Below are 17,466 nucleotides of genomic sequence, written 5' to 3'. Positions count from 1 at the left end.
TTTCCTTTTAATATGTTTATGTATGAGCCATTCACCAAGGCAAATTCCTTGTAAGTTGCTTAATTGGCAATAAATCCTTTTCTGATTCGAATTCTGATTCTGATTGTAGAGCGGCCCTGTGTCACAATCTAGATTTAAGACCTTTATTAGTTTAGATTATATTTGTGCTCACACAGTAATTTTTCATAAATATAGTAGTGTTTCATCAAATTACCACAAACTAAATAATGCACAGAAACCTTAGGGCCATGTAGTATTACCCAGCATAGTAGGAGTCCTGGATGGATACATATACAATGCACAGAAGGTGGTCGTTGTGGGATCAATAGGGGCCCTGTTATCATAATAGTGTTAATTTTATATTTTGGTATCACTACTTTAACATGCATATGTGATTGATATGAACATCCACCTCTAGTCCTTAATTTCAAATGGTACTGTATATTGTAACTGACTTCACCTATACTTCCAAAGTAGGGAAGGGAAATAGTCTGAGGAGGTCAAACTCCAGCAACCCTTGCAGTATTTATTTTTATTTTTTTGAATTTTATTTATTTAACCTTTATTTATTCAGGGAAGGTTCACTGAGAGGCAATCTTTTGCAGGAACACCCTGATCACATTCACACAGTTGCACACATTCATACCTGGATGCTGCCCGGTACAACCACAGTCTGATCTGCTGGCCACTGAGCAGCGCCACTGGAGCGGTTGGGGTTAAGTTGTATAAAGAACAACTTTATTACGAAACAATAAATGTTACAATAAAGCTGTTCTTTATACTACAAAAGTCAAAATTACTGATTCCAAGCAAATTGAGTTTTTTTCAGACCTGTGAAGTTTTCTCAGCTCTGATAATCCATTGCAGTGCAACACAGTGCATTGTATTGAACATCAATTTGACATTACACACATTTGCCATACTTATCAATATCAGAAAAACAGGTCTATAGGCAATGCATCACAGTTCTGTGCTTTTTATTTGAATGGACAGTATTGCTCGTGACTGATGTTGCTGTGAACTAGATAACTGTCAGCATCATTTAACCACAGATCTTTAGTAATGAAAATAAGCAATTTTGGGTGCACCTCCATTCCATTTGAATTTTGTTTCTTGTAAGTAACATGTTTGCTTCACATTATTGTTTTTATAGTCTGCATGGGAAGGTTTACTGCGCCACATCAGTGAACCACTTACACGTCAAGTCAAACGGTGCTTGTCTGCAAACGAGCAGTTAAACAAGGGAGTGTTTGCATGCTGGGGTATTTCCAGGAAACCACATCAGCCTACAAATCTGACTGTGGTTGATGCTGTAGGTAGATGATAAAGCCCATGTACACTTGCAGTCACACACTTGTTAAATGTCACCTCTGCCCTGGTATATATATATAATTATTACCAATTCCCCACCTGTCACTGCCATATCTCCCCTTTCTCCAAACTCCCCCCTCCCACTGCGTGAGCCACTCCTCCTGAGTGAACCGTGTATTTTTATGTGTGTGTGGGGGTTCCCATTTATTTTTTAAAAGCATGATGCCCTAACAGAAGCCTGGAAAGAACTGAATAGTGGCCAAAAAAAAAAAACACCTATGAAAAAACTCATTTGAACGTTTTTGTATGGAAATGTGAAAAAGTGACAAAATAAGAACGGAGGCGTAGAGAAGAAAAAGAGCTAACCCAGTTAAGCATTGGAAAGTGGTGCAACTCTGCCACATCTAAACCAGGCCTCAGTGATCAGTTATCTGAGGACTTTTGCAGCACCCACTGTACTTCCTACACTGGAGATGGATTTGGTGCCGTTGGTGAGCAACTACTTTTCAGCAGAATATTATTAGGCAATACACAGCATAGAAGAAAGAGATGTTGTAATGTAATGTTGAAATCTCAAAGAGCAGACACAAGCATACTGTATGTGCAACTGCTCGTAGGGTAGCACACATGGTTGTGCCCCCCCTCCCCCCACACACACACACAACTAGAGAGAAAAGAACCACACTAGTCAGATTTCAGATTTCTTAATAAAAATAATTCATTTCAGGACGACATATAAATAATTATTGAATCACACAATACAGATATTTTGATATGAATAAATACTTAACAAATAAAACCAGGCTTTTTTTCATACAATACCCTATTGTCGAAAAGGTCACACAAAGAAACTTCCACACAGTTTGCATGTTTTGTTACACCTTCTGCTTTCACGCAGATACTCTTCCTACTGTTGGAATGTCCCCAAGCAAGTCGGAGTACCATTCCTAAATGCCTCAGCAGCTTAGACAAGTCATGTGCAACTTATGTGATCTCCTCCCAGTCAAACTCAGTCAGAGACCCAAAACCTTGTTAAGGGCCCTGTTGAGCTGACCACTAATTGGCCTTTAATTGATTAAGGTTTGTCTAGAGGTGATTAAAGCACACAGAGATCTACGTACAGGCTGTCAACATGTGGGCTGGCCCGACAGCTTTAGATACAGTTGAATGAAAAGGCAGACCAAGAGCCTGTTTGTCTATGCTTTTCTAACTAAAGCCACAGATGGACATCTGCCTACAGCAGTGGAGTTCTTTAGCAGAACTACAAGGGGAATGACTGTTCCAGTTGATATCATATTTGAGTTTGTCTGATAAATGTTTAACGCTCGAGGTTGTCTTTTGGGGATTTTCGACATGAGAGAGCTTGATAAGGTCTAGTCCGTGGTTACACAGAATTGGAGATGTCAATCTGTGGTACTCTAGTTAGTTAAGAGTGGTACAGGCTGGCCATTTTTAAGGAGGTAACAACAACTGTTTGGCGATTGATGGCACATGTATTTTTTTTTGGCAAAACCAAAACCAAATATATCAAAATACATTAAAAAATCCCAAAACAAAATAAAACAGGAATGTCAGTTTTGCGTATTCCAGACGCACACATACGTGCATTGTGTGTGTGTGTGTGTGTGTGTGTGTGTGTGTGTGTGTGTGTGTGTGTGAGATGAGGCATCGGGTTGGAAGGTCCTACAATATGGACCAAGATCCATATTCACAAAAGCATTTTATAGGTGGGAGCACTGATCCAGGATCACTGATCAGGCTCCTCTGGTCCATAAAATTTCAATCACTACTTAAAGGCAAAAACTTATCGAGGATCAGCCCCAATACTGTGCTGTTGTAGCAGCAGCACAAAACACATTCAGATAAACAAGATTAGCCAAAGCAGGCAATGGGATTGCTCTCTAAAGTTTTGAAATTGTCGCCTTGGCACATCCAGTGGGGTGGAGCAGAGGAATGCATTTTTCTATTTGTTTACCTACATACCACCTCAGGCTGGGGTGGGGCGCATACAATCTCACAGAGCTGTGTTTGCATGTGCATGTGTGTGCAAATGCATGCACATGTGGTGGTAAGGTGGATAATCGTCCTGTCTTCGCCCGTCATTATGTTCTCAGTTCTCATTATAGTTGGCAATCCCTTTCTGACAGGACTGGAGCTACTACATTTGTGTGCACATGTATAGGTATGTGTCTATGCATTTCTAAGTGCTTAAGTGGTCAGTAAACAGGAAAACAACATCCAAGGCAACAGATCTGTTTTGGAGGAAAAGAGGGGAAATAAGAGGAGGGACAGGAGGCATAGAAAGAGAATGAGTCCTGTCTTGACTGTGTTCTCTGCCTTCTGTCCGCTGACACTGCCAGCATGTTGGCTACAATGGAGAGGCTTGTATTTCTGTACATGTAGCACCAAAACTAGCAGGGGCCTGCCCTGTCTGTCTTGCACTGTTTAAATACATGGTCCGTTCATACGTTCCATATAAAGCAATTCACAATTTTAACTTTAAAAAACAGATAAGTAACAATACTAACGTTAATTTGCCTCAAAAATATAAACTAACACTGCTATTGAATGACTAATGGAAGAAAATGTGTTCTTGATAATTTTACAATATTGATTGCAAGAGCCTTTCTTGGCAAATCTTTGTCTGTTATGGGAGGACATACATGATTGTTTTTGGAGAACTAAGCTAAACAATGGTGTATACAATTTCATTTTGTTTCAAGCATTTCACGTTTTGCTTTGGCCCAGTTTGGCTCACTTCTGCTAACTACTTCCACAGATTTGTTGCTGGGCTTTCCCAACTACTGCGTTCCTCGTTCTACAGAGCAAATGCTAGACAGACAGGCAGACAGATACACAGATGGGTTAAGACAGACAGACAGACAGACAGACAGACAGACAGGGGGTATAAATCCTTGGCTGTGGTCTAGAAAGCAATGTCAGATGCTTCTTGTTATGTCAACATACAATCATTTTGTCCGGCACGATTCACTACGTACCTCTAAATACATATTGTACACAAGAGTTAAGTCAGTTGCTCTGACATGTAGCCAAACCTCTCACCGTGTAAGTGCACAGGGCACATCAGATGATAATAATTGCACAAAGAGGTATTCTGGAGGCCATGTCTACTGCAAACACACACACACACACATACAACAGCCCCACGTACACACACTCTCTTCACATTCTACATGGGGGGTTTGATTTTCAGGCCATAAGGTTACTAGTTAGTTACTAGCTAGTTAGTTAGTTGGTTAGTTAGTATCAGAGGTGCATTGACTGGCATGGGGCGCCCACAACAGGGCAGCGGCTCTAGCGTGCTAGTGATGTGTCATCGTTGCGTGCGTGGGTGCGTATGTGGTCAGCCGCGGTAAATCTGTTTGAAGTGATCACACTCGTTGCAGTAGCCCTGTTTCTCTTGGTTGGCGTAGTGGTCACAGCCCTGCGTCCTGCACCGCTGCTTGGACTTTTCCTTAGGTGCCTGTGCCCTCCTCTGCCCTGCCCACGTGTGTGGCACTCTGGGCAGAGGTCTGTGCAACCCGGGGACACATTACTGCATCCACTCCGCCGGCACTGAGTCTGAGTCTGAGTCTGAGTTTGGGTCTGGGTCTGGGTCTGGGATTGCTGCGAAGATCTGGGTTTGGCTGCTCGGTCACGCTTTTTGTACAGAGACAGAGAGGGGGAGCAAAGAGAAAGAGGAGAAAGGTCAATTGGCAACTGAAAGGCAACTGTGGACCAGCATGATATTATCAGTCATTCTACGTATCAAGTAGAAAGAAGACAAACAAAAGAAGGATAAGACACAAACAACAGATGACAAAGGTGAAGTACAGCAAGAGAGAATCAGTTAAGTAGGTATGGCAGAGACCTACCATGACCAGAGGAGGGGAGTGTGGTGTGCGATGTGCCACTTGGTTGAGCCGTGTGCTTTGCTCTTTGACGTAGCACTTGTCGCAGTAGCCCTCCAACATTGCCTTGCCAACTGCACCACACCCAGGCCCACGACACCGTGAGGTGTTCTGAAAGCCTGTCTCCACACCATGCCGGCTCTGGACCGGGGCAGGGGGAGGGGTCAGGTCTGGAACAGACAGTGGCCAATATAAGCAATGTCCCATATGATTTAACATTTCAGTGAATAAATATATATATATTGTTTTATTAAATATTACACAATTCATACAATGCAAAACAAATTGACTAAGACTTTTGTTTAAAATAACTTTAAGGCCTTGATAAGACATGTTCTATTTAAAAGCCCTGTAACATGAAATAAGTTTTCCAGTTTAGGACTTACGGTGGTTGGTCTGATAGTCTACGTAGCAAATAGTGCAGAAACCCAACTTCTCTGGCGTCCCAAAGAACTGGCACCCAGATCTTTTACAAGGCCGGGCCAGAGGGGCTTGCCAGGCTGAGGTGTGCCCTGGGGTTATGGTGAGGCACGGCCGCTCAGTATCCCTGGCCTGGGTCCAAGCTGAAGACGAAGCCTCAGTCCTGGGGTTGTTCTGCTGTGGCTCTCCCCTCTCTGGAGGCTGCTGTCTCTGCATGCAGGGTGGGCACAGGCCATTGAATATCCTGAACGCCTCCTGTCTGCACATACTGCAGCGCTCTGTCTCTGTCTCGCAGCCACCCCACTGCGTCCAGCCAGAGCCCTGGGCTGGGTGTGGGACTGTAGGCCCCCCATTGGGGCCTGGGAGTCCTGGAGCAGCTGTTCCAGCTCCAGGGGGTCCATGGTTCTGCCTGGAGTTGAAGCAGCGCTCGCAAAGTCCATCATGCTCCACACTTAGGGTGAAGAGGCAGCCGGGTGTCTTGCACTTCATGGCATGAGTTTCACTGTACAGGCTGAGGCTGGGAGCGGTGGGTGGGGCTGAGCGAGGGCTGGAAATCACCACCACTCGCCCAGACGAGGAGGATGGGGGACTGCTGCTTCTGGCTCCCCTGGAGCTAACCTCAGTCTCTGATCCCCCTACCACACCTTGTACCCCTCCTCCCTTGGTCTGCACCACCCCTTCTATCCTCATTCCTCCACCAGTAGTGGCCTGTCGCTTCTCAAAGCATTCATGGCAATGAGGCTGGGTGTCCACAGAGACATAGAAGGTGCATCGTGGTGTGGCACAACGGATCTCGATGAGAGAGAGCTGGGAGACGGAGAAGGGCGGTGGGCGCTGCGGCTGGGCGGCCCATGCCTGCTCTTTGTCCTCCTGCCAGCGCTGGTACTCATGGTTGACAAGCTGCAGGTAGTCCTCCATCAGGTTCATGTCTTCAGGGAGGTTGCCCTCATCCAGCCTTAGAACAGAAACATACAATGTGGTTCTTAACTTAACTGTACTCTTTCAGTTAAATTTTAGGTTAATATAGCTATTGTCATCTATGTGCTAATTAGTTTTCAAGAAGTTAAACCAGTTGTAATAAAATATCTATCATCATCAACCTAAAAAATAAGTAGAAAACTGCATTTAACACTGTAGACAGGACATACAACTAGGATAACAATTGTTTTACTTTTTCCTCAGACAGAGCTTATAATCGTAAGTACCGTGCAGCATTGATGATCCGTGTGGCGTCGTAGCCTAAGCCTATGACGGGGATCTCTATCAGTAGCAGGTAGTCTTTGAGAAGCCTCTCTTTCTGTTGCTGTTCTTTCTGCATTAAAAAGTGAACCTTCAGCTCCTCAAAGCCCCCTCGTCCTGGGTTTATCAGCGGTACTGCTCGGATCTCTGGGAAATTCAGACCAAGATGTTACATAGAAATAAAAACATGAGCAACTTCATATCAGGCCTCCTTGTCATGTCAGCTCCATTATCACCTGTCTCTTAGTGTTTCCTACCTGGACCACTGTCTTTGATGGTGATGAGGGGTGCAAAGTGCTGGGAGTCGTAGCCGAGCACTATTGGGTATTTGTAGCACTCTGTGGGCGGCCAGTGTAGCGGCAGATAAATCCCACCCACATTCAGAGGAGAGATGGAGGAGCCAGATTTCATACTCCTGACCACCTGGTCTGTTGAAAGGACAGTGATTTAATTACTACTGTAGTCAAAAAGAATTGTTCAAAAACAAGTTAAATATATTTTTAGTACACATTTTATAGGACTTATTGTTAGCATGTTTCAGCTTCTGGAAGGAGGTAGGTGCTTGTGTTTTTAGATTTTGATGAATAATGTAGCAATGATAGAAACCTTCGATTAAAGTGTCACAAGTGCATAGTAAGACAAAACAAAAAAGAACTTTAAAATGTCTGGTCACCGCCCTTTGAAATGTATATATTTTGCTAATTAATTAAGTGCATTGGAACAACATCTGTGGAAATTAAAATATAGTTTAAAACAAGTTTTAGCATATTTACCCTCCATAGTTTATAAAGCCTAATATCCACTCTACATCCACTAACCAAAAAAGATGGGAGGTGATACTGTAAAATCAAACACTATGAAGACTTTAAAACAACAGCAAAATGTTGAGGCATGTGGAAGGAGATACCTTCACCCTCTTAATCACTGAAAGACATGTTGAAACAAGACCAGCGAGTCTCCAATGGCTAACAAGGACCATTAAACCTACTTTTAGATGATAAAAAGTAAGTACCTGCGATGACGATGATGGGTCTGCGGAGAATGTTGGAGAGGACGAAGATGTGAATGTCCTCCAGAGAGTCAAACTGGAGGCCATTACTACTGGAGACCGGGGACGCCATCTTCACAATCTTTTCCCACTCCTCCTCCCAGTTCTGGACAGCACACACACAAGGAGTTAGGATATAAATGCATACAAGGATGCAAAAGACATTTTTTTTTCACACTAGTACATATAAGGTGTATGTTTTAGCTCAGGCTTCTGCCCTCTAGCAATAATCTTAAAGGTCCCATGGCATGAAAATTTCACTTGATGAGGTTTTTTAACATTGATATGCATTCCCCCAGCCTGCCTATGGTCCCCCAGTGGCTAGAAATGGTGATAGGTGTAAACCGAGCCCTGGGTATCCTGCTCTGCCTTTGAGAAAATGAAAGCTTAGATGGGCCGATCTGGAATCTGCTCCTTATGAGGTCATGAGGAGCAAGGTTACCCCCCCTTTCTCTGCTTTGCCCGCCCAGAGAATTTGGCCCACCCATGAGAAAGAGAGAGACATCATGGCTTTCAAACGATCAAAGTGGCAGTTGGTCAAGGCCACACTCCCACCCTCCAGCAGCTACAGACATAGAAATGGCACATACTAAGGAAAGCTCATTGTGGGACTGGCTCTAGTGGCTGTAATTCTGCACAAAGACTGAATTTCAGCCAAAGAGCACCATGTCATGGGACCTTTAATGCAAAGTGGTGAAAAAGACTTTTGACATAGACCTAATCTTATCTTCATACCATGGTGGTGTATCGGAGTCCGGTCTGGGTGAACTCCTGGGACTGAAGGAGCTCTGCCTGGAAGCGAGCTCTAAAGACGCCAGTGTCTGTCTCTTTCAAAACACCATGTAGGGCTTTCCGAAGCACCAGGTCTGTGTCCTGAACGCCCAGCATGTACTGAGAGGCTGCGTGGAGCAAACAGTTCCCATCTCCTATTAACACACAGAAGAGGCAGGCCAACACATACAATATTAAAACTGTGGGTAGTTGATTTTGTACAAGGGACACAAACTTATAAAATTGTGCAGTGACACATGCACACGCACATGCAAATGCAGTGAGTGTACACAGCAAACACAACAGACAATTACAGTGTGCCACACACACACACACACACACACACACACACACACACACACACACACACACACACACACACACACACACACACACACACACGTAACAAAAGTCAGGGGAATTCCAGGCCGTCGGGTCAGCTATCGCACTATCTGGTGTCTAGACTATTATATGAAGCTCACATGTCTGAAAGTTCGCACACACAAAGCTCGGCTTTTACCCAGCAGGCCTGAGAAAAATCGCCCTTAATTTACCTGAAATACATTTTGCTGCAGATGTTTTGCCTGATGTGTTTAGGATTGTGGTTGACTTTGAAAAATTTGCTGTGTCAGTTGTTTTATGTTTTTGGTGTTTTTGCGCCAGGATGCTCTTGAAAAAGAGATTTTTAATCTCAATGAGTCTCTTCCTGGTTAAATAAAGGTAAAATAAAAAAAATAAAAAAATGCAGCTCCTTCACTACTTTAATCCACCCAGAAAATCTGAGACAATTTGTTGTTTCGTTTAATGTCAAAGAAAACTGCTTCCTTTATATTCTACTAACCGCCCGTACAGATAAAGAGTTTCTCAAACAGAACGTGTGTGTGTGAGAGCATGAGCAACTAAAAACCCTGGAATTTTATTTAGTCTCCTACGGCAACGCTGGGTCTTTTTCTCATTGTGAAACAGGAGAGCCCATGTTTGTCAGTGTGTGCCGCTCTCAAAAACCCTGTTGCCACACTAAACACAGGAATTTCCCTGTGCTAACTTCTGCCTTGTGTGCGTGTTCGCCTCCTATGTTCCCAACTCATCAATGCTACTCAGCTGGTCCTGGACTTTCCACCGGGGTGTGGCTTGGACAGGATGGAATGTTATCTTTTTAACTAGTGCTATCAACACCTGATGAAGGCTGTGATTAATGAGAGCTGAGATAACGTGCACTCACATACACAAACGCATACAAATGTACCGTAATGTGTATTATTCTGTCTACCTTTATGATCTGTTCAGTAATGTTTACCTGGCAATACTTCCCACACACACAGACACACAAAATCACTTTATAACTATGTCATTTGAAACTCCCCCGTCTGTGTCATTTGTATACACCTTTGTATAATATTGCTGCATAAAAAAAAAAAATTACACAAGAAAAGTTATTTAAATCACACTTAAGAAAAGGTGTAAGTGTCATGCCATATTATCTGTGGTGCGAGACGACTGTAATGTGAGATACAGTTGTTTTCATTACACCGAAAGAACATTTCACTGTACTTTGAAAAAAAAAAAACATCCGCCTCTATTTCAGGCTAGCTGGCTATTGTTACATGTTTGGCGCTATGGCATCACTCTCAACAAAAACATAAAAGCCCAAACACACGTCATAATCAGTTCCTCAAGTGCACAAAAACACACGACTAAAGATGAAAGATGGTCTGCTGGTCCCATCCATCTAAATATAGACACTTCCTCTGTGGCAAGCTGGGACACTTCTTGAAAACACAACAGTGTAGGACCGGACTTAATCCTCATCGGTTTGCCATCCAGGTGACACTAACCACAAGTTGGCAATGTTGTGCTTTCCAATGGGGCTCTAGATTTGTGTCACACATCACCCACTATCCCACTGTTTGTCTGCAAGCTGTGTAGAGAGACCAGCCCAACAAAACAAGCCCTGACAAAGACTATTTTTGCTTCTGCTTTAGTACTATGATACCACATTAAGAAGATAAATCTGTACTAAGGCAGAACACTGTGGCAGTGTGTGTGTCCTCTCTACTACTACACTATGTAGAGTCAGTGTATTGTAGCTGAACAAATCCTGCCTGTTAAGGACACATGACAGACATGGGATGCTGTTTGGGAAAAACCCTTGGATGGGCCCTGGACATTCAGGACAGAAGATGCACTGAATTTCAATGACGCATTTCTTCACTGGGTGGAAAAGTTGCATGAAACAGGAAAACGGATATGACCCCGCTATTTTTAATTGCCGGGGAATTAACTTTTATGAGGCAGTTTTGATTTTATGATGGTCAGTTGTATTTCTTCTAGCCTGGGAATTAAGTTAGATTTAGGAAAGATTGAAATTATTTTTATGTTTTGTAAATTCCCATAGATGATGACCTAAGAAAAAGATTGTGGGCTAATGAGTAAATTTATATCCCAGACAACATGTAGACTAACAGTGTTATGACTCTGAGAAGCTTGATTAATAAAACCTGCTCTGACTGGATGTTCACTGACAGACTTCAGCTCTCTCATATACTCTCTGTATGTGTGTCTGTCTGCTGAGTCCTGTGTGTGTGTGTGTGTGTGTGTGTGTGTGTGTGTGTGTGTGTGTGTGTTGTCCGTCCTCTGCTCAAAGTCACATCTGGGTCCTTCAGAGTTAGACTCTCTGGCTTTAAATTCTGTCTCATCTTTATGACATCATCTTTACAAGCCAGAAATTTCCATCCAGGTCACTGTCAGCAGAATTCAGGGGTCTTTCTGCAGGGACCCTCATAAAAAAATAAAAAATAAAAGACACAACAAACAAAACATCCAGCAAGTTCCTCATCCATCTAGTAACTGTTCAAAGTAAATTCTGAAATAGGTATATCTCACTGCTAAGTGTTAATTGCCTTCTATGAGAAAGAAATAAACTATTTCCTCTGGAAACTCACATGACAAATTTGTAACCCAACTTGATTTCCGCTTCCTTCTTCTGCTGTGAATGCTATGGATGATGTTTCCCTTCAAAAAAAAGTTGTCCCCGCTCATCTAAAAATAGACCATGAGTGTGATGTGCACACCAGATGTGTTTAAGTTTAGGACTGCAGCTATCGATTATTTTAGTAATCGAGTATTCTACCGATCACTCCATCGTTTAATCGAGTAATCAGAAAAGAAATACTTTTGTTTTATTGAAGAGCACTAATATACAATAGTTTGGTTTAATTTTTGGAAAAAGCAACATTGTTATTGCCTACATTGATTACAATATCATCTCTCAAAAATCTAAACATATTAAGTGCATTTAAGTGCCATATTACATTGTTTTTAAAGAAAACATTTTCTGAAATGCAATAACAACCTCAAACTAAGGCATACATTAAAACATACATAAACATTACCTTAAGTTGTGAAACTTAACTTTCAGAACTACAAGTTTCAACCTATATACTACCTATACTCAACCTATTTTCATTTATATATTTGATTACAATGCTACACATCTCTGTTACACTTAGGCCTCTTTACAGTCGCGCACCACTCTATTTTTTTCAGTGGCGCACAACAAAGCGGAAACAGGAAGCATGGACAAGTTTGAGGGCAACCTGATGCCAGGACTCTCAGAGTGACTGCAAGTCTCTCTTGTAAACTTACTGGGTTAAGGTGAGTTCTTTTATGGTGAATGAAAGGTGTGATCCGACGAAGTAGGTCATCGAATCAAATCGAAACATTGACGCCAATGCGGCTGCCAGTTCTGCCGTTGTTTACGTTTTTCTTCTTCTTCTAGTCCGTAGAAATAGCAAAGTCGGTAGCCTTTCCTCATTAGCGACACCTCTATTCAGGAGAAGACTGCAACTAGAACCATCACGCGCAAGTATAAATAGTTACGCCGCTCCTATGTCGTCACATTGGTTACCCCTACGCATTTTCTTGTCTTTGTATTTGGTAGTGGTTGTGTTTGGTGTAGTTTCATCGTCCAGACAACTCTGTGATTTACCCCTCATTTCCACCAACTGCGGTACGGCTGCGGATCGGCTCTGCTGCGTGTCGACTCCGTGCTCCGCCGTCCTTCAATACCCACCAGGTCCGGATTTGTTTTGCGGAACGGCTACGGCCATGACAAGTCACGAGGAACCACGAGATCCCGCAAATTCACGTAGAATAGAACCACAAAACCAACAACAGTTTGTTTCCATCCAGAGGAGTAGGGGGAAAACAACTCTGCGCTGTGTTTTCAAGGTGTAGTTCAGGGAAATATGATCCGCTGTGAGCACGGTGTGTTTTATTTTGAAAATTAACCGGATGTTTTATTTTGCTTCTGTGCTCGACTTCCTGTCCCGCACAATCTGAATTGTGTTGAATTGCTGCGGAGCTCTCCGGCGTCCGGCAAAAATAGAAGCTCTGCGTATCTCCTCTGGAGGGCTGCGGATCGCCGGAGCTGGGACGGAGTCGGAACGCAGCCGTTCCACAGTCAGTGAAAATACACACACTGACTTTAATGGAAACCTAATGACTCCGCCGCCGTTCTGGAGCGGATCTGCAGACGTTCCGCAGTTGGTGGAAATTGGGGGTTACTTTTGTCGGTTCTGCTTCGTGGAATGGATGATTAAGTTAGACTCAATGTTTTCTGTTGAGATGCTGAAGCATTGACGTTGAGCTATTATTGTGGTAAGCTAGTTTGATTTTGCAGTAGTACACACTGTATAGAGTTTTCATTTTAATTACGTTTGAAATGATTCCAAACTTTGGACACTTTCTGTCGTTTTCTCCAGCCCGTCTCTTCTCTTAGCCCCTCACTATTTACGCTCTTTCTTCATTTTGTAATCTGCGCCGTCAGTCTTCATGGCATGCGTCGCCAGCAGCATCAGCCCGGGGTGCGACAGTAATAATCATCCGTGGGGAAACACCGTGAGCGATATGACGTTGGTAACATTGATTAAACAAAGCTTCGAGGCAAATCATTTTTGCATCGAGGTTTTTTAGTAATCAAATTATTCAAGTCACACACACACACACACACACACACACACACACACACACACAGACACACACACACACAGAGAAAGAGGGGACATACCCCGAAGGTTTAAATGAAAAACTGTGGAAATAGTTAGGTCTGAAACATCATCGACCGTAAATAACAGTCCTGTGAGTGACGCCAGAGAATTTCCCAGTACAGAGCTATGATCAGAAGTAATCCGGCCCAGGTCTGAATGTTTGCCGACCCTGGGATGTTCCCGTGTTACAACATCCACGTAACAGAAAACATGACTTAGAAATGGTCTGACTGAACTCAAACGCACAGTAAAACCAAGGGGGCTGCTAAATGAGTGTATGTGAAAGCGGAACCTGTGTCCCTCAATTGTTGTCATTTACAGTAACTCTGCTTGTGAGTAATGACATCTCAGAATTTACATATCAAATAGCCCTGACTCATAAACATGCACCTCCATTATCATAGAAAATGAAACCAAAGCAAAACACATCCTCCGCCCTGAGCAATGAACATCACTACAGTTCCTGAAATCAAGGAACAAAAGTTTGACTTCAGCTATGTGACCAAGCTGTTGAATTGTTCCTGAACTTTACATTAAAGGCCACTAAAAACTCCTGCTCCAACAGCATTTTTTCATGAAATAATCCAAAAATATCACAAATTTAAACTGCCACTTTCTGATAAAACATCCCAAAACCTCACCAAAATGCATGGAGTTTCAGTAAGAAAAATCATATAAACCTGGTTTACTGGGGACTCCAGAACAAATCCTAAACATCATCAAATCTTTCTTACCATTGGTACGTAAGGGTACCATCTTCTTCACCTCCCGACACCAGTTGAGCTTCTTCTCCTGCTCCAATGAGGCCTGCATGGCTCGGTCCAGGATGGCGGCCTGCACAACCTCCCTGAAGGCCTGTGGGAAGTGGTTCATGGCAATCATCTCCAGCGTGTAACGGTGCATTCCCCGCAGGTGGTGCATCAGGCCGCTGGTGGCAGCCGGCTTCACCACGTCGTTGGGCACTCTTTGACGGATCTTCACGGCCTTCAGCAGGTTGGAGACAAACAGAAATTTGGGGAGGAAGTTCTGACCCTGCGACATGGCGGATGAGTGGCCAGGTGGATGGGAGGAGGGGAGGAAGAGGAACGAGGAGAAGGAAAGGAGGGCAGGCACCAACCACCGCTGACCGAACAACGTGGAAACTGGATGGAGAGAAGGGGAGTGGATATGTTATTTCACAGTAGAAGGGAACAGACTGTCGGGACTGGTGGGAATTTTTCAGAGGAGATCCCCCTTCCTCATTAATTGCGACTTAAGGCACAACTTAATTTGCAGTTTGTTCGGGAAAACACCCAACACACAGGATCATCCCACTGTGAAAACTATTTGGTGCTTTTTCACTTAAGATTCTGGAGGGCCAAATGGAATAAAAGTACACAAAGAACCCTTTGTATTCTTGTTTGATATTTGAATTTTCCTTATAGACTTAATGGTTTTTAAGTTTCCCCAAACAGGGCGACCCAGTGTCTCACTGAGTTCAAAGCCAATAAACCCAATAACAATAAACTGGTGTTTTCCAGACTTGAACTGAAGGCCACCCAGGGCTTCCCAGGCTGCTGGGAAGGTCACACTGTTGACTGTCCAAAGGCCTCCTCCCTCGCCAACACCTTTCTCCACAGGACAAAACAGCCAGCCTGCATTAAGGCTTTGGGCTAGGAAGTGTTAGAAGAAAAAAAAAACATGGCACATTGTACTGTGAACTGTTGTGCTGTGTATGATTGTGTATATGTGACAAATAAATGCTGATTTGATTTATAAAGGTTTGATACCTGTGCCATTATTATACCGGAGTTATACCGATACTGTACTCAATATCATAGTCTGAGAAAGATACACATTTATTTTTCCATCTAACCTCTCAATATGTCACTGCTTAATGTTGTCTTAACACAAGCAGCTGTAAAATCATTTTGCCTAAAGTTAGCAAAGCTTTCCGATTTAGGTCAGTTTGAAGGATAAATAAACAAGATGGCCAAACATTTAATGCTAACTTTCAGTACTTAATACTATATATGCTTGGTGGTACTTAAAGGTATTAAAGTTTAATACCCAACCTGACAGTATAAGTATTGACGTAGAGTACCTTCTTAAGTGTAGAGCTGACGGGCGATATGGAGAAAATCAAATATCCTGATATTTTTGACCAAATACATCGATGTCGATATTGCTGCAATATTGTAGTGTTGACTATTGGTGCTTCCACAACTAACACAATGAGAGTTTTGATAAATAATCACCAATAATGTGGATACAATGACTAAGTGGGTAAAGGCAAATAATAAAAACAGCTAGTAAGAAAATTACATCACTTTACCGTTATGCAGCCTTTAAAACCAGGAAAAGACAACACTTGTCATATCACAATAATAAGATATCCAAAATGTAAGATATCGAGCCTCATATATCAATATCGATATAATATCGATATATTGCCCAGACCTACTTAAGTGTACCTCTCTTGAGGTTTTAAAGGCATATTTCAACCAAAATGAAGAACGTGTCAGCACATTTTCAGCTCACATGAAGTAGAAAGTGATGGTCAGCAAGTAGGCCTGGAGTTTTGCTGACTTTTCAACTTCCTCATATATGAACCGTTTAGAAGCTGCTAGTCAGTGGATACTGTTTATATTCACAATCACAGCACCTGCATACTTTGCTTATAGTGGCCTCTCTGCCTTTATTACCCAAACAGCAGCAGGTGCAACAACAGACTAGGCCATGCTAAATGGCTAGTCAGTCACATCAGGGGACTAGACACAGTGAGCATGTTGACACGAGTCATTAATCGCGTTACAATTAATGTGTTTGCACCACTGGAAGACTTTAGGCAGAGAGACAGTGGCACAGTGGTAAACGCTGAGCTTTAGGATGGCTGGCTAAACAAAAACACAATAACAGGAGACTTTGCTGACGTTAAGGCTTACGTAATTCCAATGACAACTACCTTTGAAACAATGTAGCCTTCAATCGCGTCTCACACGGCGGGTATTGATACAGTGTAGCGGCGCCGATGCTACATTTGGCAGTTTAAATGCTCTGTTATCCGCTTGAGGGTGACGTCTTTGTAAACAATGGCTGTCAAAGCCACTGTCGTGAGCAGGCTTCAAGCTTCCTCTATGTCCCCAGAAACACGACCACACATTACTCAAGGCCCAAACGTGATGTACCCACCAAGTCGCACCCCCTTTAGTAAGAAATGTAGTCCACATAGTGAGACACAGAGAGGGAGGACGGGTGTCTTACCTGTGTAATATGTCGGGGCTAATAACAAAGCCCACCCGGATGCTCAGACTAGTCCGCTCTCTGAGCCACTTCACTCAGCCTCACCGCAGCGGTCCTCGGCGCCATTCAACCTTCTCTTTCCTTCAGTATCAGATCTATTTTAGAGCCTTCGCAGCTTGAAGCCTTTCAAAAGAGTACACACGTCTGCTAATGATAGTTTTTTCAAAAAAAGGAAAAAGCCCAAGTCAAGGGGATTTCCACACGGGGACTTTCCGTCCACCCATTTTCCTCTCTCTCTCTCTCTCTCTCTCTCTCTCTCTCTCACACTCACAACCTTACGGGTAGTTACAGCTCATAGCCGCCAGGGGGTCTCTATCTGTCTGACTCAATACTGAAAAGCATATCCCACCTACTGTGCACAAAGGAGCGTCTGAGGGAGACAGACAGGTCGCGTCATTCTCTATTTCATGAGACAGCCTTAGAAATAAATCATTAG

General features: G+C 43.1%; 1 protein-coding gene across 1 annotated transcript; it reads right to left on the bottom strand.

The window, feature by feature from the left end:
• Positions 1-4,479: 4,479 nt before the first annotated feature.
• On the bottom strand, positions 4,480-17,280 carry tnfaip3 (tumor necrosis factor, alpha-induced protein 3). Its single transcript, XM_039784364.1, is given in 10 exon segments — positions 4,480-4,809; positions 4,812-4,971; positions 5,187-5,392; positions 5,609-6,597; positions 6,848-7,028; positions 7,139-7,309; positions 7,894-8,035; positions 8,665-8,855; positions 14,483-14,890; positions 16,992-17,280. Coding segments are annotated over 9 exon segments (2,481 nt in total). The 5' UTR covers positions 14,790-14,890; positions 16,992-17,280; the 3' UTR covers positions 4,480-4,675.
• Positions 17,281-17,466: the final 186 nt, after the last annotated feature.

The sequence above is a fragment of the Perca fluviatilis genome, chromosome 19 (genome assembly GCF_010015445.1).
Source record: "Perca fluviatilis chromosome 19, GENO_Pfluv_1.0, whole genome shotgun sequence".
Lineage (NCBI taxonomy): Eukaryota > Metazoa > Chordata > Actinopteri > Perciformes > Percidae > Perca > Perca fluviatilis.
The sequence above is the reverse complement of the archived record's forward strand: the minus strand, read 5'-3'. Positions and strand labels throughout refer to the sequence as shown.